At 47.0% G+C, this 25,855-nt stretch overlaps 1 protein-coding gene across 3 annotated transcripts in view; it reads right to left on the bottom strand.

The window, feature by feature from the left end:
• MED14 (mediator complex subunit 14) overlaps positions 1 to 25,855 on the bottom strand; it is a 1,095,522-nt gene that overhangs the window by 874,481 nt on the left and 195,186 nt on the right. For all 3 annotated transcript variants that reach the window (XM_086934128.1, XM_086934129.1, XM_086934130.1), the window contains exons 7-8: positions 22,429 to 22,536; positions 7,579 to 7,711 (exon numbers count right to left, since the gene is read on the bottom strand). In XM_086934128.1, the coding sequence (XP_086790254.1) occupies positions 7,579 to 7,711; positions 22,429 to 22,536 (241 nt within the window). The remainder of the gene's footprint in view (positions 1 to 7,578; positions 7,712 to 22,428; positions 22,537 to 25,855) is intronic.

Below are 25,855 nucleotides of genomic sequence, written 5' to 3'. Positions count from 1 at the left end.
GTTCCAGGGGGGTGGCCATTCTTATCCATAGGCGCCTGGCGTACACTCACAAACGTCAATGGCTCGACCCTCAGGGGCGCTTTGTGTTTCTCCAAGGGAAGGTTGGTGCGGAGCCTGTGGTGTTTGGGTGTGTGTATGCTCCCCCCCCCCTGCAATGGGCCTTGGCTGAGCGGTTATTTGCTTTATGGGCTGAACTCCCTGATTCCTTGGCGGTGATTGGCGGCGATTGGAATGATGTTGTGAATGTGGCTGTGGACCGGCAGCGGAGGCCCGGGGTGGCACCTGTCCCCCCTCCTACGCGGTTGGGCGCTATGTTGGATGTGCTGGGGTGGGCAGATGTATGGAGGCATCTACATGCAGAGCGCCGCGAGTACACATACGTCTCTGCGGTTCATGGCTCCCTTTCGCGCCTCGACTATGTCTTCGTCCCGAGGGCCTACCTTGCCAGTGAAGGGGGCGGCAATACGGCCTCGCGGGCTCTCTGACCATTCCCCGGTGGCGGTCCAGATAGACCTGCATAGACCGCGCCAGCCCTTCCGGTGGCGGATGTCCACGTGGCATCTGCAGCGACCTGACTATTCCCAGCATCTTCGTGGCGCTATTGCCCAGTACTGGCAGGATAATCTCGATGTGGGGGTGGACGCGATGACTGTCTGGGAAGCCATGAAACCGACACTGCGGGGTATTGATCTGGCTTGGTGCGCGTCGGCTCGCCGGGCTCGGCTGGAGGGCATAGCCGCGGCGGCGGAGCGGGTGGAAGACCTGGAGGCTCGCCACAGAGATGCGGCGGATGACACCACCCTACGACAGCTCCTGCAGGCGCAGCAAACGCACTCGTCGATCTTGTTAAATGAAGCTCGTCAGGCGTGGCTGGCCACCCGTAGCCGGGTATATCAATGGGGCGACAAATCATGTAAGATGCTCCATCGGCTCTGTCAACAAACCCTGCAGCCCCTTACGCTCCCAGGCCTCGTGGATGCTGCAGGCGTGGCTATTACGGACCCGGCCACCCTTGCTGCGAGCTTTGCGCACTATTATAAGTGTCAATATGCCTCCCGGGAAACTCTTGCCCCTGCTGCCATCGCAGACTATCTTACATCGGTCCCCCTGGCTGCTGTGTCTGATGAGGTGCGTGATGCTCTCGATCTCCCCCTGACAGCTGAGGAACTTGGAGACGCGCTGGGTCAGTTGAATGTGGGCAAAGCACCTGGACCAAGCGGCTTCCCTAGTGAATTCTATAGAAAATTCCATCTGCAGCTCGGGCCGCATTACCTGCGCGCATTGGAGCTGGCACGCGAGCAGGGCCGCCTCCCACCGGACTGGCGGCATGCCGAGATCGTTGTGTTCCAGAAGCCAGGAAGGCCCCCAGACCGTCATGACTCCTACCGGCCTATCTCCCTTATTAACTTTGAGGCCAAGCTTTTGGCCAAAGCGCTCGCGAATCGCCTGCTTCCCCACGTCACTGCTCTTGTTCATCCTGATCAGGCTGGCTTTATGCCACGCCGGGCGACGCGGCACAACATACGGCGGGCGCAGGCAGCGATTGATGCTATCGGTGCTTCAGAGGATCAGGCGGCGTTGTTGCTGGCCGACATTGACAGCGCCTTCGATTCAGTCAGCTGGACCTTCCTCTTCACCCTTCTGCCGCTGCTGAACCTCGGCCCGGTCTTCGTCTCGTACGTTCGCTTGCTCTACACAGAGGTTACTGCCTCGGTGCGGATCTCGGGGGCGGCCTCGGCACGATTCCCGGTGACCCGGGGCACACGTCAGGGGTGCCCGCTTTCCCCCTATCTGTTTGCGCTGGCCATGGAGCCGCTTGCTGCCAGGGTCCGCGCTGATGCGCTGTATCGGGGCTTCGTCTGTAGCGTGGACCGCACGGACCGCATCGCCTTATATGCGGACGATGTGCTGTTCTTTATGACAGACCTTCGAAATACGGGCCCTCGCGTTCTGGAGTTGATGCAGGGCTTTGGCCAAGCGTCGGGACTCTTTCTTAACCCGCGCAAGTCGACTCTTTGGGTGCTGGGCGGTGGTGTGGTGGACTTTCCATGGGCTGCGTCCCTTCGGATAGCAGTGGAGGGAGTGAAATACCTGGGAGTTTTCCTCTCTGCCTCGCCCGCGGAGGCGTGGGGCCGGAACATTCAGCCGGTCTGGGACCGGGTCCAGCTGGACATCAAAACGTGGACGCGTATGCCTCTTAACATTTACGGTCGGTCGGCCATTTTCAAAATGGTGGCCTTACCCCGTCTCCTTTACCAGCTGCAGAATCACCCCTACCCGATTGATCCGCAGTGGTTTCGCAGTGTTGATTCGGTACTGGGCAGGTTCCTGTGGGCTGGAGGTGCCTCCAGAGTGGCGCTCCGTACCTGCTTCCTCTCTACTTACTGCGGCGGCTTGGCTACCGCGGATATGCTGTCCTACTATCAGGCCTCCCATCTCCTGGTGCTCAATGAGTGGTGGTATGGGGACCGCTGTGACCCGGCCTATGCCCTGGAGCACCATCTGATGGGCGACGCCTCCCTTCACACACTGCTGTATTCGGCCAAGAGGAGACGGTTGCTCCCGCGTGTTACCCAGACAGTGTTTGCTGTCTGGCGGAGGGCCCTGCACCGCATGGGATGGTGGGGTAAACTTAAAGCGGAGACTCCGCTGTGGCGTAATGGCCTGCTGCCGGCGCTGGCGTCGCTGCAGGGCTTCGACGGCTGGGACGCAATAGGGGGTTCGTCCTTGGGGCATGTCCTCTCCGGCACCACTCTTAAATCCTTTCAGGAACTCAGCACTGAGTTTGGCATGCCCAGGTCCCAGTTCTTTCGCTACCTCCAATTTAGCCACGCTCTTACTCCTAAGCCTGGTAGGGCTGGAGCAGCTCCCGGACTTCAGTCCCATAGAGGCAAAGCTGTTTATGGGTGACTTGGGTGACAAAAAAGTCTCCCAGATTTACCGCTCCTTGGTTACACACTGCTCCCCCTCGCTCGCACCACTGAAGGCCTTGTGGGAGGCCGATGTCGGCCCCTTGGACGACGACGACTGGCGCGAGGCCCTTGAATCCCCCCGGGGGACTGCCATTGCAGTCCGCCTCCGCTTTATTCAATTCAAATATCTGCATTGTGCCTATTTCACGAGGGAGCGTCTGTGGCGGGCAGGTCTGATTGCATCCCCGGAGTGCCTGAGGTGTGGTTCGGAGAGGGGCACCCTCCTTCATACTGTGTGGTCTTGTGAGCGGTTGACTCGGTTTTAGGCCGGGGTTTGGGATTGCCTGTCCGAGGTGCTGGGGTGGGATCTGCCCCGTACGCCTAGGTTGGGCCTTCTGCACGTCTTAGAAAATATTGGGGGCAACATCTACAAGCGCCACCTGTTACTGCTGGGGCTGGTGGTGGCAAAGAGGGACCTGGCGCAGGCCTGGAAGAGCGAGCGAGCCCCTCCTCTCAGTGCCTGGAAGGCGGGCCTGGACTTCACCATGGGACTGGAACAGCCGGTTTTCGAGGCTCGGGGATGTCCCCGCAAGCATTTCAAAATATGGAAACGGTGGGCGGACTATAGGGGCTTGCCCCTCAACCCTCCTATGGACATGGACGATGCATTGCCTCAAGATGTGGACCCTGCACCTTAGGCCGTTGGCCGGCTCCACCTATGTACATCTTCTCTTATGGTTGACTTACGATCACGTGCACAGGGTTAGGGTGGGATAAGGGGCGGGCGGTAGATGGGATTGGGGGGAGTTTTTGGGGTAGTGGGGTGGGATTGTTTCCTTTGTTTCTTCTTTTTGGAATTTTGCTACATACGTGGGGGTTCGATGCTATGCCATTAATGTGCCTTTCATGCTCACTGTTGACAGTCTCCTCCTGATTGTGGAGGACTGTGCTTACACTTGCTTGAACCTCTAATAAAAATGGTTTTGAAAAAAAATATACTAAATGCGCATTACCCCTGAAGAACCGTCCTAAGACCATATCAGGTCCTCCATTGTAGTACTCGGCGTGAAAGAATTTAGAAAACATCCTCCCACACATGCAAAACATCCGGTTCCGAGCCTCTATGTCATTTCGGACTAGAAATTCATAATAGATCATTATCTCCTCCCCTCCCAGTCAACAACTCCCAGCCCTGACGAAGGTGTGGCCCATCCGGCCTTTCACCGAAACGCGCGTCGGCTTGTGTCTCCAGAAATACGGCATACTGTGCTATATTAATTAGGGGCCGTATTAAGATTGTCTATCTGGAACAATATTCTGATCTATGCTACATATTTACCATCTATGTGTTGCATACACCAGAACGATAGGAATGTATGGAAGCATGAAAGTGGAATGATAGAACTTTAGGTAGGATCCCTTTTTGAAAATTTGAGAGTATGAGAGTATGACTGAAGTGTGAAGTGTTACTGGGTAGGCTCCAAAGTAAGATGAATTTCTGTTACGTTTACCCTTCTCCATTTCCTTATGTATGTTGTTTAATATCCTAAAGAAAATTATGTGGAATCTAAATGTTATTTATGTATGTAAGTGTTTTCTACATCAGGTCTAAGAGTATATATAAAAAAAATAAAAATACATATATATTTGCTAAAAACTTTCTCTTGAGTATAATCGGATTGAGTTAATTTTGGTATGTGCAGTGCTAACTCCTAGGTTTATCACCCCATATATATTGGGATCCTATTGTTGGGACCACTACATCATTTGGCGGGGTACGTCTCTTGTTCTATCTTCTGACGACTGGGGATAGTCTAAGGTAAGGAATCTATCACTAACGTGTCTCTTTCAGATCCACATTTTTACATATACATTTGAACAATATTGACATTGAGTGACTCCATCAATATCTACGTTATTCAGGAGCATGCATTATTTCCGCATTTGGGCATTACATAGAACCAAAATGTTTCCAGATTTCTACCTAACTCTTTTGAACTCCCCCTCCCCAATCTACCCCGGTCACAGTTCCTTTACCACTGTTATTTTATGCTATTGGTAACATAACATATACTCGAATTATATGTGTCTAAACATACACCTTCGCTGTATTACGCAGTGAGTCAAGGCATGGGTATCGCATGTTAACCTTTTACATTGATAGTGTGCCTTGTTGATGGCAAATCTCAGTAGATGTTTGTGCTGTCTGTTAATGGGAATGTGTAGGTAGGCGTCCTTTAGGTCTATGGTAGACATAAAGTCTCCGTCCCTTATCGGAGGAATGACTTCTTGAAGAGATGTCATCTTGAATTTTTGTGTTCTTATGTATTGGTTTAGGAAACCTATATCCAGGATGGGTCTTAGTGTTTCGTCCACCTTTGGTACGAGGAAGTAGTTAGAGTACACTCCCTTGTTTCTTTCATTGAATGGTACTGTTTCTATGGCTTCTTTGTGGAAGAGTTCTTGAGCTTCCTCTGTGAGCAGCGCTAGTTCTTTTGCTGAGTGTGTTTTTCTTTTCGGTTTCCTGTTTGGTGGTTTCCTTTCCAGTTCTATGCAGTATCCCAACTGTATGATGTTCAGTATCCATTTGTCCGTTGTTATTTTCTTCCATTCCTGGAAGAAGTGTTTTAGTCTGCCTCCTACCGGTGTTATATGTTTGTTGATCATTTGTCCGTGTGACCCTCTTTTGCTGAATTTGTTGTGCCCCTCCCCTAGAGGTGTCGTTTGGGGGGGGGGGGGCACGGTTGGTGGTGTGGAGTCACTTTGAAGTGGGTTGCTGGCCACCCCTTCTTGTTTGCCCTCGTCCGTTCGCCACCCGCGAAAAAGACTGGCCCGAGGCTGGTATTGCCAGGTCTGTTTTTGCTGGCCCTGCTGTACTTGGTCGTCGCCCTGGTAGCCCTGCTGGGATGTCTGATGTGACATTCCCGGCTGGTTTCCCCCTCTTCCGTTTGACCTCCATGTCTGTGTGCCTCTCCTCATTCCTCTGAATTGCAAGCCCCCCATGGACCTTGCAGTTTCATTTTCCTTTTTGAGTTGGGTGAGTTTATCATCCACTGGTGCTCCGAACAGGGTTTCACCATTGAAGGGGGTGTTCAGGATGTTATTCTGTACTTCCGGCTTGAAGCCCAATATTCTGAGCCAGGCATGCCTTCTCTCTGTGACCCCGATCATAATGAACCTACTGGAAGTGTCTGCCGCATCCAGGGCTGATTTTAGGCATGAGTTGGCTATATTCTTGCCTTCCTCCACCAGGAGTGTTACCCTCTGTTGGAATTGCTCAGGGAGGTGTTTGAGCAGTTGTCCGACCTCGTCCCAATGCTGGCACGTATGCCTGTTGAGTAGGGCATTAGAGTTGGCAATGCACCAGTGTACTGCTGCATTCCTCTCTATCTTCCTTCCAGTGAGGTCTATCCTCTTACTCTCTTTGTAAGGTGGTGGGCATGAGTTTGTGGGAACGTTGGCCCTTTTCCTGGCTGTTGCTGCAATGATGGAGTCAGCTGTGATGGATCCCTGGATGTAGGGAGGATCCTTAGAGGAGTGCTTGTATTTTTTCTCTGTCCTGGGTGTGACAGACCTGCAGCTTGCTGGTTCTTTGAATGCCTCTCTCCCCTGGTCCAGGAAACTTGGTAGCATGGGGAGGAATTGACTCCTGGTTTGAGTGGAGAGCAGGGTCTCTAGGAGGAAGCAGGCTTTTGGTTTTTCTTCCTCCAGTTTCACTCCATCAGCTGTTGCCGCGTTCCTGATGACCATGTTGTAGATGCCAATATCATCTGGTGGCGAAGGCCTCGAAGGGTAGGTCTCCACGGCCTCTTCCGGGCTTTCGCGTCAAGGTCCTGCCAATCCAGGTCCTGCGCCACTGAGGATGCAGAGTCCAAACTTGTGCGCTGGTCTTCTTCGCCTTCCTCAAAATAGTGTAGGCCCTCTTCCTCTTCGTGTTCCTGGGGCTCGGGAGTTTTTGGCGGCTCTTCGGCATCGAACTCCTCCTCGTCGCCTTCGACGGGATGGTGTTCCTCTTCATCCGCTCGAATTCTCTTTTCCTTTGCAGGACTTCGAATCCAGTGGTCTTGTTCCTGGATGTATTCTCCAATCTTGTTCGGTAGATTTCAGCTTTTCTCTTCTTCTTTTCTCCATAAACTCATCTTCAGCTCTTTGAATAATGCTAGGGCACTACACAGCGAGCATCCCCGCCCTTGATGACCAAGATTCATTGCAAAAATATGGCAATGGTCTGTCTCACCTCACTTGCTCTGTGCTTCCCCCACCTGACATACCCAGGGACCATCACTTTTTTTCTTTTTAATTGGTGGGAATAGGTTGGGTATGGGGGGGTACAGGCTTTTCAATCCTATTTTTGGTTTGTTATTGATGTTAATTGATCTGTTTTCCTTTGAGGGTAAGTTACAAATTCGAAATTGTGCATTGGATGCGGTTGCTGCAACGTATAATCGGCATCGCTCTAGTTATGCTTATTTGTCTAAATATAAAAAGTGCTGTGAGACGCCTCACATCCCCTTTACACCACATGTAAAACATCTGGGTCTTTTGCAAAATGTAATAAACAGATTTGAGAAAAAAAAATATGCATCATTGATGTTCATGATTATCACAATTATAAACAGTCTTATTTCTCATTTTTTGCGCATAGAAAAAATATTTTAAAACTCACTTCCAGACACAGAGGGATAGACATTTTCCTGCATGGTAACGATCAACTTGGACAAGGTCACCCCATCGTTCACGGATTAACATAAGCGTTTGTGAATGCAAAACTTCTAATTGAAGTGATAAGCAGAAGGAGTCTTAGGGGGGGAACATGTTAAGGAACAAATTAGATTTTTTTTTTTTTTAACATTTTATTTTCCTATGCACATCAACAAAAAACTACATCTTCCTTGATAAGTTTAACGAGTATATAACCAACATCTGTTGGAATATATGTGAATGTACATTAAGACTTAAGACATAACGTTCTGTATGACCAAGAAAGCCCTAAGAATATCTTTTTCCAACGTCAACTACCTTACCATGATAAATATTCAAGTTATCTATAGCTGAAATACTTCAGATTAAGCTTATGTGGTGGAAACAATCAAGTTCCTTTCATCAAAAAGGTGAAAGCTCCGAATTTGGATTTATTTTATCCCTGGATAATACGTATGCATTTTTAAATGGAGGAAAAGGGAGGGAAGTGTCGTTCTAACTTTGAAATCCTGTTTTTGTGTGCTCTCATCTTGCCCCACCCATGCTCTATAACAGCATTACTACATGCTCCCTTACCCTTTTTAGATTCTGCACATCTAGTATTTTTATTCTGAACCTGCTTTCATGTCAGCGTGTTGCATTTCTGATTTTACAATAATGCTCATGACTTTCTCAAACAAATTTGTTCGTTACCAAGACTCCTGCATCCATATTTAGGAACACAGGAATCGTTGCTATGGGTATATTGGAACACTCCCCTCAAGTTTAACTAGTGAGTGTCAGACATTAGGTGAGTGGAAATTAGATACCTGTGAACTCAAGTACAAGGAGGTGATGTTCTGCCTTTCGACTTCCACTAATTACTACTTTGTTCGCCCACGGGATTAGTGGTGGTATTTTCCGAAGCATTCAAGACATTGTTGAGGGGGCAGGCTGTGTTTGAGCAGGGATTTAGTATTGGTACTTCAATATATTTTGCACCCCATGTGGAAGTCAAATGACATCTGAGAATAAAGAGAGGAGAGCCGAGGGTGATTAAGAACGATGCCAGTCTGGACACAGCCCGACTGTAAGAGGGAAAGTGGCGCATTAGCAGCTAGGACCTCAAAGATGCTGAGGTGGTGTGAGACTTGCGATCTACATCCATGCATTACTTTGAAGAAAAGAAGGGCTTGGTACCCTCCCCAGTAACCATGTGGGAAGCATACAAGGTGGCCATGTGCGAAGAAGACCAAAATATAGTAGCCAAGAAGAGCACGCAGAGGTTGACCCTGTAACACAACTAGAAGAGGCTATAAAGGATGCAGAAAAAGAGTACTGCACAGCAGGAAACCACACGACACTGCCACGCCTTAACTCGTTGCAAAAAGCATACCATCCTGCTACTCACAACAAAGCGAAGAGGCAAAGCCCTGCCTCGTTGCATAAATTGTACAAAGTAGGGGAAAAGGCAGGTCGTCAGCTGGCATGGCTCAGTAGACAAGATCAGGTGGCGAAATGGGTGGATGAAATTCGGGATTCAGATCACAATAGACAGCGAAAAAGTCGATACCTTTGCAACATCCTATCAAATGCTGTAGAAGACAAGGTACAAAGCCAGAGAGGATGAAGTAGCAGCTTAACTCCTGATTCCCTGGCTCACAGTAACTGTATGAGACTACTTGGACTGAGACCTCTCCGTACAGCTATCCAACTGGTTAGATTATACAAAGGACAGTCAGGATCCCAGGGTGTTACTCTCCCAAGGTGCTGAGAAGGAATTTTTACTCCATTGATTGGGTCTACTTAAATCAGGTACTCCTGAGGCTGAACTTTGGCCCCAAGTACAGCTGGTGGGTGCAGCTGCTCTACCAGCATCCAGTCTCGAGAGTGAAGGTCAATGGTGTGTTGTCCCTTGGTAGGGGGACCAGACAGATGTGCCCCATCCCCCCTTACTGTATGCTCTCCGTATGAAGCCCCTAGCATCCCGAGTAAGAATAAGAGGTGATGTAGTTTTCCCAAAGGTAGTGGATGAACCAGAGAAAACCTCAATATTTGCAGACGAGGTGTTTCTCGATTTGACTGACCCAGCTATGTCTCTCCAAGGAGCCCTGGCAATCTTCATAAACTGTGAGATCTGCAGGATATAAGATAAACTGGGGCAATTCAACATTATTTTACTTGGGTGAATGGATGACAATACCAACCCTGCCACATGTGAGAGGGACGAGAGAAACTTTCTGTTAATGGGAGATACAGTTGGTGACAGACAACTCCTTGCTACAACAGAAAAAGCTAAAACCACTCTATGGTTTTTCAGGCAGACATAGGGGAGGTGGGGACACCTACCCCTTGGGAAGGGTACCCCTGTTTAAGATGATCATCCTCCTAAAATTCCTGTGAATCCTCCAAATTCCACTGTGGATGAACCCTGAAGACTTTCTCAACAGAATTGATACCTCATTGAGCATGCTCCCGTGGGGTGGAGGTACCCCGTTAATTGCACTACGTACCCTGCATTGCAACGTCTATAATGGGGAAGAGTGTCACTCCCAGACCTTCAAGCTTATTATTGAGAGGCCCAATTACAGCTTATACACACGTGGCCCTTTGCCCCAGAGGAAAGTTCCGGCGAAAAGGCTAGAATAGAGTCCTGTTGGAGCCCCATACTTACCTACACTACATTTACGAGAACAAGTGCAGACAGCTACTCCCGTCCAGAGCACAGACAGCCTTAAATGCATGTGACAGGGCTAGAGCATATGTGGGTTGGAAAAGCAAAGTTACAGGGGTTACAACCTTGTGGGTGGGAGACAGCTTGAAGGAAGTGAAGAACCTGGTGGGCTACACGAAATGGGACCTAAAAGGTATCCCTACGTTGCGAGACGTGGCAGGAACAGAGGGAATATACTCCTTTAGTAGGCTAATGGATGATTATAACTTGGACAGGTCCTAAGAGTTCGATATTACCAACTACAACACTCCTTACAGGCATAGTCTTCAAAGACATGGAATACAGCAGCCCAAAGAAAACAGGATACTGGGCGATGAAATGGCAGCAAATCAATCAATCAGGATTTATATAGCAGTGCTAAACAAACAGGACCGACAGGGTAACCGGAAGTGAGTGAAAGTGCGAGCAAAGGTGGTTTTGTTGTTGTATCGAACACTCATTAACAATAAGCCAGACACCCTGCAATCCCTGAGGAGAAATTCGGAACAAGACTTGGGTGAACTGGAAGATGTAGTCTAGGAAGCAGCGCTGATGGACCCAAATGAGGTAGCAATTAAGGCGAATCTAAGGTTCACTCAGCTGAAAATTCTCCATTGGTTGTACTACCGTAGGAACATGCTTCACTGGATGGGTAGAGCCTCCTCTCCCAATTGCCTGAAGTGTGAGACCCCAGATGGTACATTCATGCACACAGTTTGGCCCGGTCAGCGAATAGGGAACTACTGGGAATGGATAACAGCACTCATCTATGAGATCCTAGGACCTTCAGTCCCGGCAACCCCGCAGGTTGCCTTGTTGGGTATCTCAGGAGCCGAAGACCTACCAAGGAAACAACTGCTATTTTGCTCACTTGGGTTCGCTCTGGCTGAAAGAGACATAACGAGACAGTGGGGGAATCCATCAACCCCCACAGCATAGATGTGGGAGACGGGGATGGCCCTGTATGGAAGCAGAGAGTGTGGTCTACACAGCGAAAGGGCTGCCCCCAAAAGTTTGACTGAATATGGGGAAATGGGAGAGAATACTATGGACTGCTGTTGGATAGCGACAGACCACTGAACACATCCCCAAGAGATGACAATACCACCACAGACCTCAAGTCTGTCCCCCTGAGAAGAGTGGGGTAATTTCCCTATTGTTGGTATCGGGGTAGTATGTACGTGGAGAGGAGGGCACTTAATGGGGAGGTAAGCGAGAACAAGGGTGGTCCCCCCATAAATGTGATATCGAGGGAAGGTGAACACAAAGGCAATCTGGTAGTGGCATGGTGGCATTTTGTATGTTATTTTGCTGCACAAATGATAAAGTTTTTTTTAAATGGTGGAAGTGCTTTTTTCTGGTCCTAACACCACGATCTTTATGAAGTGGGTAACAGGACTAGTAAATTACTTGCCTGGTTTAGTAGGCGGGCCTTCGTTTGTTACACAGAGTGCCAGAGGATGACAGAAATTTAGTTACTGCTGATGCCCCTATTGCTCAAATATTTGCACAATACTAAAGCTTGGTTACACCAGATATCTACCAGCCCAGGGCCACGTGAAATATTCAGTTTCAATCTATCCTTTGCTTTAGGGTTAAACTGTTTGTACCTTTCCGACTGTTCATCAATCACATGGTCTATCACCAGAGCCGCCACGGAGAGCTTCGTTTTCAGCTATTAACTCCCCAACCTAGGTCCCCGTCACCACCACAAATTGGCCGACCGAGTCAATGAAAGGTTAATGAATTAAAGATGGTGAGGATCTGTTGAGCAGAACTGTCCCTCAGAACAAGCCCACAGAATAGTGGGCAAGGGTCAATAGCATCATCAACAACTTTATTGCAGCTATTACAGCCATAAAAGCACTTATAAATTTGCAAAACAATAATACATGTCCCAGGACAATATACAGTAGAATCTCGTAGGAACATTGGTATATACATGTCTAGGGATGCATAAACTTCATTAATTTTAGCAAGTGAGAACTTTATCATTAATAGTAAAATTATACAAATAAAAATTAATTAAAAAAAAATAATTTAAGATAAAAGCTTTAAGAACATTATTAAACGCATCCTAAAGTTCTTAGAAGGATCCATTGTTAGTAAGCCAGATGACAAGGAGGTGGACCACCTTCCTCACGGAGGTAACTCCCACTACCTTAGTATGAAATAATTGTAACAAATTTGGGCAGTCCCAATTAGCTAAATATCAATTTTCAGCAAACGCCTTTGTTTAAACCACAAAGCTAGGAGAAATTTAGAGATTACAACCACATAAACTGGATCAGTATCAGATTTTAAGATCCTATAAAATACACAGTAATCCCTAATACCCAAGTTTCTACACAATTGTATAACCCATTTAAACCTAGCCTGTTTATATGCCGGGCAAAAGAACAATACATGAATTTCCGTTTCCTCCTCCACTAAGCATCCAGGACAAAGGTAATGGGTTTCATCTGACCACTTATTAGTCATTGCAAAGAGTGGAAGTGTTCCGGACCGAATTGGAGAAACAACTTCCTTGCTAGTGCGGGCTGTATGGAGTCTAGCACCTGTTCAAATTGGTAGTGTGACTTAAAATCCAAAAACCCATGCGTTAAACTTGTTACTCTAGTTGCCTGAATTAGGCTAGTCAATTTAAAACCTTTTAATGCTTTAGCTAGGGTATACTACCCACGGCCCCCAGTGACGATAATACTGCTTTTAGTTCCTCCCTATAGTGTCTCAACTCAGGTGTACTCCATAACTGTCGCTGTAGGATGGTGGATATCTGACTATGGTTGCCCCCAACTTTTTGCCTGGTGTTTTGCTGGTTTTTCGACTTAGTTGAACTGGGGCCCTGCTATTCAGGACCCCAGGCCCACTGCTCTCTCTGTAAAATGTATTCCATGTACCTTAGGTACATATCTAATTTGATACTGAGTCACCTTATCAGTCCCTGTACAGTGTACAGTGTACCTTAGGTACCCAGGGCATAGGTGTACCCAGGGCCTACCAGGGGCTGCAGCATGTATTATGCCACCCCTGGCTGGCCACCCAAATCTGACACAACTGGCTGCACGACAGCTGGGGCAAGGTGGTGTAATCACCCTTTGCTTTAGATATAGTATCCCGATATCTAACCCTAAAAAGGACACATATATTCCTATCAGTCACTCCTATGGCAGGCCTTATCAATCCTGAAGGCAGAGTGCTTGGAATTATGTGAGATGGTGCTCTGGCATGAGCTAAGCCCATTTGCAGCTTGCGGAACCAAGTCCTAATAGCTGTTCCATGATAACGCGTACCATATACTCTTAAGTGCATTATAATCCTCGCGGTTATTTGCCAACTTTGGTATCGCATTATCAAAACATGTCGAGTAAGGTGTCCTACGAATTGGAATACTAACCCCTCGACAATTCTGGCGACGGGGTTAGCATTCCACCCTTCTAGAGGGACACAACATGTATGTAACTGTGAACCCCGGTTAAAGTTAACTCGAGCCTCAGCATCACAAAATGGATGCTGCCACCACAGACACAAGTCTGACCTCCTGCTGCTGGGAGTCCTTCCAGCGAGGAGAGCTCAGACAAAGGGTTTCCAGTCAGGGGCGGTGCTAGCACCATCCCTGACAGGGTTTTGTGTATCCCAGGTAGACAGGGCAGAGAGGAAGGTGACTGCAAGTGGCATCCCGGTGCTCACTGTGCATATGCCGGCTCAAACCAGTTCCAGGGGCACCCCAGCCCCTGAGCTGAGGAGAGTCCGGACAAAGGAGAGGGGTGTAACCACCCCCCTCCTGGTCCCACCCATGGGCAGGACCTAGTCGCGTGCCAGCCCCTTTTCTTAGGATAAAGGTAGGAGCAGGCCCTCTTCCCAAATTAGATAATCTTGAATCTTGAACTACTTTCCACGAAAGGAACTCTTGACTTTCTCTGAAGACTCTCCCTTGTGGCTGAGTAGCCACCCTGCACCAGCAGGCACCACCTAAGCATCGCGGTTTGCTGCACGTCCATCCTCCGGATCAAGACTGACCAGCTCGACGAGACCCGGATTCCCTGGCATCTCTGACCTCTACCTGCATCATCAGCCCAGCTGAGATTCGTGGGTGTGACGAGGCCTGAGGGACCGGCCATCTTCAAGACCTGCACGACGCTTAACCAGCACGAACGCCGAGGGATCCTCGAGTGAGTGCACTGGGGTTTGAGAAGCCCCAACCCAGAGCAGCTCCAGCACCGAAGTCCAGCCCCCCAGCATCCACGAGATCTGCGTGGAGCCCTTCTGCTCTTTGCTGCTTACCGCGTTGTCCGGTCACTTGCCCGTTGGCTATTGGCCCTCTTGACGTACCACGACGTTTGCACCACTGGTCTGGTTGCTCCAGACTGGCCCTTGCTCCCTTCCAAAAGAGGAGCACCCCGGACCCTCCTGGTCCACTCCAGACGCCATCTTGACTCCACCGCGTGGGCTTGCCTTTGCCGAGGTTTGTTGCTCCAATACTGGTTCCAGCATCGCCGACAGCAGACACCCTCGTGGGACAGCTCGCACCTCCAGCCTGGTCGCCGACAACGCCTCCTGGCCTGTGTGACTGCAGAGTCCAGCGTCGGCCACTCATCTGATCGCGGTGACCTCATCCGGTGCCATCTTGGTGCCCACACAATCACTGGCTAGTGATTAAGAACTGAGTCCCCTCTGCTTTCAGGTCGTCTCCATCACCGATCCAGCCTTGGATCACACCGAACATCTTCACTGGTCGCGTGCCAGCAACTACCTTCTTTCAGGCTCCATAGACTACAACGAGGATTCCAGACGTCTTTTGAACCCTATGAAGCCGCAGCCCCTGGGCTAGGTAACCCGAGCATTTCGGTGCTCCAACGCAGGTTCACTATCCAAGTGTCCAGATCCTTTTTCGTTTTAAGTCTACCTAGTCGGATTCGTCCGGAAACAGTAACTTTAGAAATACTAGCCTCCATAGACTTTGTCCTGCATCCCGCGTAAGAGTGCACACTCTGCACCCGATCTCCCTAGGCCTCCTGCTCCTAACCTTAGAGTTCAGTAGTGTAGCCCTAGCGATCCTGAAGCCTCTGGATCGAGTTACTCACCTGCTAGTATTTCGCATTCCACTTTCAGAGTATATGGTTTTTCGTGCCCCTCGGGCATTTGTGTAAATTGTGCAACTTGAAGTATTTTCCTAAGAGTTTTGTATTGTGCTTAGCTCCCTGACTCAAAGAGTTCAGGGTAGACTGGTTATTAATAAGTATCCTTTATTTTTATAACAACTTGTGTGGTGTCCTTTCACTTGGTGTTCAAGGGGTATATGTGATGGTAAAACAGCTGGCTTAACACGCCCTCTAGAGTTTAGCCTAAAGACTGCTTTTGTCCACGCTACTAGGATAGCTGGTCTATAAGGTTGACTTACAACCAATCATCAATAAGGGTCGTTTGGAATGATACACAGTGATCACTAGAATAGTGAGCACTATATATCAGGCCAACTTCTCACAGTCGCCAATAAAGCAATGGTCGGCTTGAGATTAGGTCCACCACTGGGAGGACACCCAAATCCATCCTGAGGGGTACCAAGGGTGTATTTGTTGGCAAAGCCAAAATGTGTCTAATGAACTTATTTTCGGTGAGGGTCAATGCTTTTGTTGAGCTATGCCCCCAAAGTTCCGCCCCATATAGAGAGGCCGACCGGGCTAGTACTCTGTGTGAGAAGTTGGCCTGGTATAGGATGTTCACTATTCTAGTGAGCACCTTGCACCAGTCCAAACAACCCTTATGGTGATGGTTGTAAAGTCAACCTTATATACCAGCTATCCTAGAGGTAGCGTGGGCAGAACTGTCTTAGGCTAAAAGACTCTTGAGGGCGTGTAAAGACAGCTGTTTTACCATATGTAACCCCTTAAAAATCAAATGAAAGGACACCACACAGGATATATATAAAATATATATGTATTTATTCACTAACACACTCCTCTGAACTCTTTATGAGGTCAGAGGCATAAGCACATAACAAGTTATACTCAGAAATACTTTAAATAGCACAATTTACAATTAGGCCCTAGGGGCGCGTAAAACCATTAAGTGGTATATGAACCACGACTTGGGAAAGGAGAAGGCCTAGGGCATCGCTGGGGCTACACTATCTGACCCTTAGGTTAGGAGTAGGAGGCCCACAGGGGGCGCTTGCAGAGTCAGTACTCCCACCCGGGAGTCAATAGAAAGTCAATAGGAACGTAAAAGATAAGTAAATGAAGATTTAGGACACTTCCGGTCTAGCTAGAAGGAAACAACTAAAAACCTTGACACTTGGATAGTCAATACCCTTGAGAGCACCGAAGTACTCGCGTTACCTCACCCACAGGAAGCGGGTGCATAGGTGTGAAGATGTGTCTGGTTTCGCCGTTTAAGTCTATGGAGCCTGTGCAGAAAGATGCTGCAGGCGACCAGGAAGAAGATGTCCGGGTGGACCAAGGGTGGATCGAGGATGAGGGAGACCTGAAAGCAGAGGGGACAGAGTCTAGTTCACTAGCCAGTGACCGGGTGGAACCAGGAAGGAACCAGACGTCGTCTGGGAGCAATCAGGTGCTGTTGTGAAGCTTGTTGTTGCAGCCACGCGGACCAGGAGGCGTCGAGGACGACCAGGTGCTGGAGAGGAGCTGTCCCACAAAGGTTCTCGCAGATGGAGGGGTCGGCTTCAAGATCGGAGCCAACAAGCCTAAGCAAAGGCAACCCACGCAGGATACACAAAAGGCTTCTGGTGCAGACCAGGAGGGTCTGAGGTACTTCAACTTTTCAGGGAAGCGAGGGCCAGTCTGGAGCAACCAGACCAGCGATGGATTTTCAAAGGATCGTCGTCACAGGGCTACTAGCCAACTGGCCAGCAACCGGGACAACGCGTCGAGCAGAACACAAGCAGAAGGGCCCCACGTAGATCTTGTGGAGTGTGGAGGGCTGGTCTTCGGTGCAGGTGGAGCTCGGTGTCGGGGTGTCTCAGTCCCCAGTGCACAGCTTTGAGGAGGCCTCAGGAGCTGCGCTGTTAGCAAGTTGAAGACTTTCCAAGTTGCCCGGTTCCACGGGTTCCGACGCCTTCCACGGGGCTCAGCTGTGCTGGAGTCGTGCAGTGGGGTCAGAGAGGTCCAGGAGTCGAGGTCTTGTCAGGCTCTGTGCTCGGGTTCCGGCGGGAACGGGGACAAAGCAAGTCGTCGAGTTGCTGGATGGTGCCTGGTTGCCCAGGGTGGTCACTCCTTGGCCATAAGGGAGATTCTTCAGTCTTCAGCTCAGGTGAATGTCGAAGGGTCCAAAGTTTCGTCTTCAGTTCGATTCCAGGATTAATCTAAAGTCTCCTGGGTCAGCTCCTACCTTTATACAACTAAAGGGGGCTGGTTTGCTCACTAGGTCCCTCCTATGGGTGGGACCAGGAAGGGGGTGGTTACACCCCCTTTCCTTTGTCCAGTTTCGCGCCAGAGATGGGGCTGGAGTGCCCCAGCAACCGGTTTGAACTGGGGTATGCATGAAGCACCTAGTGTGCCTCAGGCAGTGTCTCAATCTATTCAGCCCTCCCTGTCCCAAAACACATCCTCCTGTCTGGGGTGGTGCTCGCACCTCCCCAAGCAGGAAACCTATTGTCCAAACCTCCGTGACTGGAAGGACTCCCAGCAGCAGGAGGTCAGATTTGTGTCTGTGGCAGCAACATCCATTTTGTGATGCTGGGGCTCTGGTTAACTTTAACTGGGATCGTTGGACTTAACATGCCTTCTCCCTCTAGAAGGGTGGAATGCTACCCCGTCGCCAGAATTGGCGAGGGGGTAGTATTCCAAAGTGTATGACACCTTACACGACATGTTTGGATAAAGCCAAACCAAAGTTAGCATCTAACTGCGAGATTCTAATGCACTTAAGAGTATAAGGTATGGCGATGATATAGAACAGCTATGAGGACATGGTTCCGAAAGCTGCAGACAGGCTCAGCTCATGCTAGAGCACCATCTCACACATAACCAAGCACTCTGCCTTCAGGATTGTTAAGGCCTGCCATAGGAGTGACTTATAGGTTACTATGTGTCTATATGTAAGTAGGTATAGGAATACTACACCTAAGCAAGGGGACCTTGCCCCAGCTGAGTGATCAGCCAGTTGTGTCGATTTAAATGGCCAGCCAGGGGTGGCATAATACATGCTGCAGCCCCTGGTAGGCCTTAGTTACACCTATGCCCCGAGTACCTAGGGTACACTTCTACAAGGGCTGATAAGGTGAACCAATTCCCAATTGTGGATGTACCTAGAGTACATGGTGTGAATTTAGAGAGAGTGCATCTGGGCTGTGGGTCTGATTAGCAGGCCCACAGCCACATCTAAGTTGAAAACCAGTAAAGCAAAAGCAAAAAGTGGGGGTGACCATAGGAAGCAGATCCTACTCTCCTACACTCTGTATATTTCTATCAGTGGGCTTATGACCTTGGACACACAGCTCTTCTGGACTTTCAATAATCCCCCTATTGCCTGGGTTAACTTCAAATTAGTCTTATTAATTTGAGGGCCCCAACCCATCTTATCGTTTAGGGATAGGCCCAAATATTCAAAAATATGGACCCGCTCAAGCGGCATATCGTCCATTATTGGATGTGGGAAATTAGTAGAATTGGCATTAAAGACCATGTATTTTGTTTTGTTAACATTAACTAAGAGATTCCTCCTTTTGCAAAACTGGCTGAATTCCTTTAAAGCTCACTGCATCCCCATTGGTGACTTAGAGAGGAGCAGGGTATCATCCGCAAACATTAATGCAGGAAATTTGCGAGATGATATCTTCGGGGAATCCAAATCCTTCACAGCAAGTAGATCTTCAATTAGACCATTTAGAAAATTTGAAAAGAATGTGGGCGCGAGCACACATGGAGAGGGTGGGCGCGAGCAAGGGTCAATAGCATTAATTTGCCCCGCCAATAAAACTGTAGTGAGTAAGACTAGGTCTGTTTTGGTCTGGATAACATCTGAATTACAATACCACTCTTTACTTCTAAACAGGTTTACATTGTAGGTGAGAAGTTAGAGGCCTCCTTTCGCCTGTCCCGTCAAAGAAATTGCAAGCATTTTAGTGTCATTAATTTCAAATATTAAGTACAGCATGAAATACAAGATCAGGCAGGTCTGGACTAGGCAACACTCAGAAAAAAAGAGATATCCCTCTTTATGTACAAGGGACAGAGTAAAGTGACCAAATTTCCACTCCCCAGAGCTAGTTATTGTAAACTGCTCGCTGCATATAAAAATATAGAATTTATATACTGCAAATACAGATTTCACAGTAACATCCAATCATTTTGTCACATATGATTTGTGCTTAGTAAATATGTTTAAACAACTAATAAAACAGTGTTTCTCTAAGATTATCAGACAATAAAAGTATGGGACACGGAATTTACCTTAAATCATTTCACCATCATCACAAACACAGCCAACATGCAACCATTCACTCCTTTGATTTCTGTTAAACAGCAACAATGCATCATTGTTGATACATAATTCATCAAGTAAGTGTGTATTGTGGAACAGGAACCCTTTGAAATTTGCATGAACAGAGTTTCAGTGATTCAATCGTTTCTTCTCCACCTTCTTCAGGACAGTAGTCTATTTTAACACACCTATATATTGCAGCTCAAAGCAGCAATTAAAAAATTTGAATCTTCTCTCTGATCCCACAATCACTAAAAAGATAAACCAGTATCATGTGATGTTAAACTGCTTTATCTGTACATATATCAATAATGTACATCAGCTATAAATCCCCTGAGATATATCCAATACCTTGATAAAGTCCTAATTTTATATACTTAATTGTCCCCATATCAAATCAATAAAACTCTTATTAACCCCCTGGGGACGCAACTCAGCCCACCCCAAGCCAACCACTCTTAGGACTCCTAGCAACCAGCCCATCCATGGACTGACTGCACCTGACAGCCGCACTTGGGTACACGAGGACATCGCTCTCCCGTTACAAGGTACGCCTCGGTCTGCCGCCGCCGGCTTCCTACCACACTCAGCGCTGGTTAACTACTTCCATTTAAATCGCCCCTGTTCTTTTCTTCCTCCACAGTGGATCCGTGCATCGACCCGGTACCGCCAACTTATTTACTTGCCAATCGGCAAAACACCTGGTATCTATATGGCCTGCCAACCCCCCGCTCTTACTCACTTCCAAATGCAAAAATCTCTAAATCTCGGTTTTCTTGCTCCCTAGACGGATTACGTAATCAGTCGTTTCCCAACGTGGGAAACATGACCTCGGCTAAGAACACTTTCTGCCGACCTTCATTCCCACCCCGTGCGATGTAACCGTGCAGGACTAAAGGAGTTCACCTACAGAATCGAAACATTGGACACCTAAGTTCCGTTATGCGCACATCCCTCTCCCGAAGAGGTAACCGACCATTCGTGTGCATGAATAGGCTGAGCTAGTCACATCACAGTTTTTTCTAAACCGCTGATCACTTTCACCACGTAGTCCCACAAGACCCCCTTTCCGCCGCATCACTAATCACTCACTGTATTTCGGTATTCACCAATCCTGCTGTGCACGATCTAGACCGCACTGCGCCGTAATTTTAAAGTGCTTAAATCATTTATTCGAGAATTAAACTGTCACCTTGCTTGTATAAATGTGAATTCTCTGCACATCACATCTTTTTGCTAACTCACTGCGATTCCGATTACAGTCCTAAATTTGTGGAGCATTGCTGACTCTCATTTTCACTTGTAAATATGCAAACCTGAAAAACCTTTTCTGTTTCTTTCTCTCCTCCTGTTCTCCCACAGGCGTATAAACTGTTCCCAACAGGCAATACAATTTTAATAAGTCCTGATGATGATCCCAATGTATTTTAGAGCGCGGGATCGAAACGTCGACCTTTTATAGTAGTTATACAGTATAAACCAATGTGTATCATTTACTATATATACTACTCTGGTAAAACACTTGTACTATTGATCTAAGAGTGTCCAGGTTGCTCTTCTTCTTGCCTGTAAAACCTCTTCTCTCTTATACCTATCCTCCTCTTCCTAATCTTTTCTGTTGTGTGGTAAGGCACAGGATTGTGCTCTTTTATATTTTCTGTAATGTGATTTACAAATATTTCTTCATTGTAAAAATAAATTCCTTGTCCGGCTGGACTTGGATAAATACATAAGCAGCTCATCAAGGCTTGGCTTATTATCTTTTGTTCTTTATTTCTGCACTGCTCTGGACCACTGTCTGTCTGCCACATACCAGAAGAACATGCAACCAAAGAGAAATTGAGCGTAGTTTGTTATAGGAACAACTGCAGCCTGTCAGCCAAACCTCACCTCTCGCAAAGTCCCCTTCAAATTGTATATTCTCACCTTTCCCTTCAGAAACAATGGCATCTGCAACATGCAACAGTGATGAGGCCCCAAGAAAGTGTTCCATGGGCTTAAATTCACCTCATGTCTCATTGGTGAGAGGTAGCCACCTAAAAAGCGCTACAGGATACATTTGAAGGCGGAGTCTTCAGATCACTCATATTAAGCAAGCGTCATTGCTTTCATGACTGCTGTACTACATGTATACACTGGGGGTTATCAAAATCTTAGCCATGTCCTCTTCTTTAGGTCTGCCCAGATATCACGGAAGCCAGGGGATTCCCTCTATCTGCAGCATAATATTCAGCTACCCTGTCCTAGAGCATCACCACTCACTCCCATCCCGGAGAACTCAGTAGTCCCCATTGGGTTTCACCCACATTGTCAAACTATGCAGAGCAGAACCCCAGTTTCTTCAAATAGATTATGAAGAAGTGCATGAACTTCTTGTTCCACACCTTGCAGCTGCTCAAATGAGTGGCCATCTTGGTCCCAGGCCAGACTATGCCACAATTTAGAAAAAAGATTTTAAAAATGGAAGTTAGAAGTAATATTATTTAGACTAAAATGTATTTCAATTCTTTCAAAGCTCAGCTTATGTCAAAGAATTACTGTTAGTTTTTAAATCTTGAAACCAACCATGATTATTTAAGAAAATGATCTTAATATTTTTCTATGAATGACTTTTATTCTTTGACTAACTTTAAAAAGGAAAGTGATGCTTCACCGAAGCACAAAACACTTTGCAAAGGATACGTAGGCAGTTGTACATGTCCTGGAGAGGCTTCTCATCAGCAAATAGCCGGGATTGAACCAACTGGTGTATGAAACTTATCTGCATACTGTGAACCAAGGCCCGTCCATCTAAGAGAAAAATACACAGGAAAATGATCTGTTTCAAATCATCCATGAATCAGAGGAGGGACAGAATACATACACAAACATTTTTCATTTAAACTTCAAATAGCAAAGAAATAGCACAGAATCAAATTGTCCACCTTTTAAAGAATTTATCATTCAAACATGGTTGCAACTTTTAACATAGTTTTAAGAGTAAACAGAGTTGCGGGTTAAAAACCAGAGTGATTAACACACTAAACCCAAACAATTACTGTGGTTCGAAAATAGAAAAAAACACCAGTGGGAAACAACTTTCTTTTTTTTTTTTTTTAAACCCTTTCGATGCTCATGACGAGCTCAGCTCGTCATGAGGCACGGTTGAGCTGTGCTTATGACGAGCTGAGCTCGTCTTGAAACTATAGTATTCAAACAAGTTCAGCACAGGAGGGGAAAAGTCACAGCAGCCAAGGTGTTAAACAAAAGTCAATTAAACCAAAAATGTCATATCACTTCAGTTTATGGAGTGATTTGTGATCTCATTTGAGACACTGAAAACACCACTCCACAAATGCATTATACAACAAAGAAACAAATTCTGAAATGGTGTGGTTATGCTTTTCTTGTTTAAAAAAAAAAGTTTTAAAAAGACAGCATTTCAAAGGATTCTTTATGCTGCACTATCCTACAATACAGAGCAGTGTACGTTGGAGTTTCTCTCGGGCAGTCAGCAAGAGAAAGCAGATATAAAGTGAATCATAACAATGCACCTACTCTAACAGTGAGAAGTGTGGCAATGAATATCCATAAATAATATAATCAAGTATTTTACTCGGTCTCATATTCCTGAGAGGAGACACTAAGCTCATACTGCAGGTATACAGTAAACTAGTCATGCAAGCAAGTTAGGCAGGATGCAACAAGACTGCCTATTCTTGAGTCACAGCCTATAGGTTAATTCGACAAATCATCGTTCAGGCAATAATCCTTTCTGGCTCGGACTATTGTAACATCTTATAACTGGGATCTAATAAGGCTGTGATCAGAAGACTCTAGATAGCCCAAAATGCAGCTGCAATGATGCTGTTTTCTCTCTCAAAGTACTTTACCGGCTGCTGGCCTTATTCGCAGAATACATTGGCTCTCTGTTGACAAGCATGTTCACTTTAAGGCTCTGTGCACAGCCCATAATATCTTTTTCGCCCACGGGCCCCTATTTTGTTCAATCTGCTGTCTCTGTCCCTTCCCGGATAGCCTCTGCGCTCAGCCAATCTTTATCTGGCCTGTGCGCCACGTGTTAATAGAGTAAGAGCGGGTAGTCATTCTATCCGTACTAAATCCCTGAAGACCTGGTTATTTTCCATCTAAGTGCTCCTTAGGGGTAGCTTTCTGTTTGGTCATCATCTAAAGTTGGTCTCTTTGAGACTAGCGCTGGGACGCCCCATTGATGGGACAGTCATGTGCTTTACAAACCCTATAACATAACACATAACATATGTTAATGCTTAGCAAAAGCTAGGACAGATCAAAGTAGCAGCCCTGTAAATACATGAAAGTGGGTTATTACTCAAACAAATGATCATGGGGGACTTCCACCAACTAAAGTGGTTTGCAGGTTTCCCAGTAAAGCTCTGTTACCCTTTTGATAACGGACACCAATTATGGAAACTATTCACCTAACACGCCAGTCCAATGGTCTCATGCTTGAGAAACACCTGTTTGGACTTGTGCATCTCCTTAACATCGTCAAGGTGAAACCTTAAAGGTCTCTTATCATCTAAGGTATGTAACGATCTCTCAGCCTGAGAAGCTTCATTTGGGAAGAAGTTTACCAAAGAAAATGTCTGATTAATGAGCAAGTTAAAAAATACTTTTGGAAGGAAGAAGGGCTTGATCTCAATAGCACCTTGTTATGATGGAAGCGAGTAGTAGTTTTAAGAGTACAAAGAACCCATAACTCATTCAGCCTCCCGTCTCAAGTAATGAGATATTAAGAAGGCAATCTACAAAAACAAATTTAAGCAGCTGTCCTGTGCATGGGACACTCATTAATTTAAACATAATTGGGTTTACTATTTAATACCATTTCTATGGACTACTTCAAATTCCCTTCCTATACAAGATCCAAAAAAACACTGGGGCAGGAAGTGGGCTACACTTACCCTCTCCAAATGGGAATCAGCGCTTGCTGAATCTAAACCTTCGGAGGTTACAAATCCTAACTTAGCTAGTACTATTTTTAATAACTGTATTACTAACTCCCTTAATTCAGTACTCCCAAAGGCACCTCTGCACTCTATAAAGAGGCAAAAAGTAGCTCCCAGGTACACTGCTAGATTAAAAGAAATGAAACTATCATGTCATAAACTTGAAAGAGCATGGAGACAAGATCGCTCTCAGATCAATAAAATCAGACTACAGAGCAGCAATTAGGCTATATAAAAAGGAAATTAAATCTGCCCAAGCCCAGTTTTAGGACTTAAAGATTAATCTAGCAGCAAATGCTCCCAGAGAAATCTTTAAAACAGCCAAATCTCTGATCTCTCCTCCTCCTGAGCGAATGTCATCAGACAGGGCATTAGCTCGATGTAACAACTTAGCAACTTTTTTCTTCCAGAAGATTCAGACCATCTACTCTTCCTTTTCCACTGATGGAATCGAATCGGAGGTTGCTACTACAGCCTGCCCCAACATCCCGGCTTCCTGTATGTTGGAAAGCTTTACCTTCCTGGACTCTATCCGCCTAAATGAAATAATCTCTAAAGTCACATCAGGATCCCCTAGTTACCCAGCACCCCCCCAGTTCCTTACTTTGGTCTTGGATGTTATCCAACCAGTTCTTCTCGAGGTTCTTAACACCTCAATCGCTACAAGCATAGTCCCGACTGGGTGGAAATGTGCAATGGTAAGGGCTCTTTTAAAAAAGCCCACTCTAGACCAAAACAAACTAGCCAACTTCCGCCCCATCTCCCTGTTACCCTGGACGAGTAAACTGCTAGAAAAGCACATCAACAACATCCTAGTAGACTACTTGGAATCTAATAGTTTGCTATGTGTCTCTCAGACGGGATTCCGTCCCCAACACGGGACTGAGACAGCTTTGCTAGCAGTAACCAAAGAAACACGAACTGTGTTAGACCGAGGAGGGAAAGCAGCCATCATATTACTAGATCTCAGCGCCGCGTTCGACACGGTTAACCATGCTACCCTATTACATCATTTGAAGAGCATGGGAGTGTCCGAATCGTCACCTACGCAGACGACACTCAGTTGGTGGTCTCATTAGACCACTCTGAAGGGTCGTCTAGCACTCTGAGCTCTTGCTTAGAAGCAGTGGCTAAATGGA

This window comes from Lissotriton vulgaris, chromosome 8 (assembly GCF_964263255.1).
Source record: "Lissotriton vulgaris chromosome 8, aLisVul1.2, whole genome shotgun sequence".
Taxonomy (NCBI): domain Eukaryota; kingdom Metazoa; phylum Chordata; class Amphibia; order Caudata; family Salamandridae; genus Lissotriton; species Lissotriton vulgaris.
Note: the sequence above shows the minus strand (reverse complement) of the source record. Positions and strands in the feature narration are given on the sequence as shown.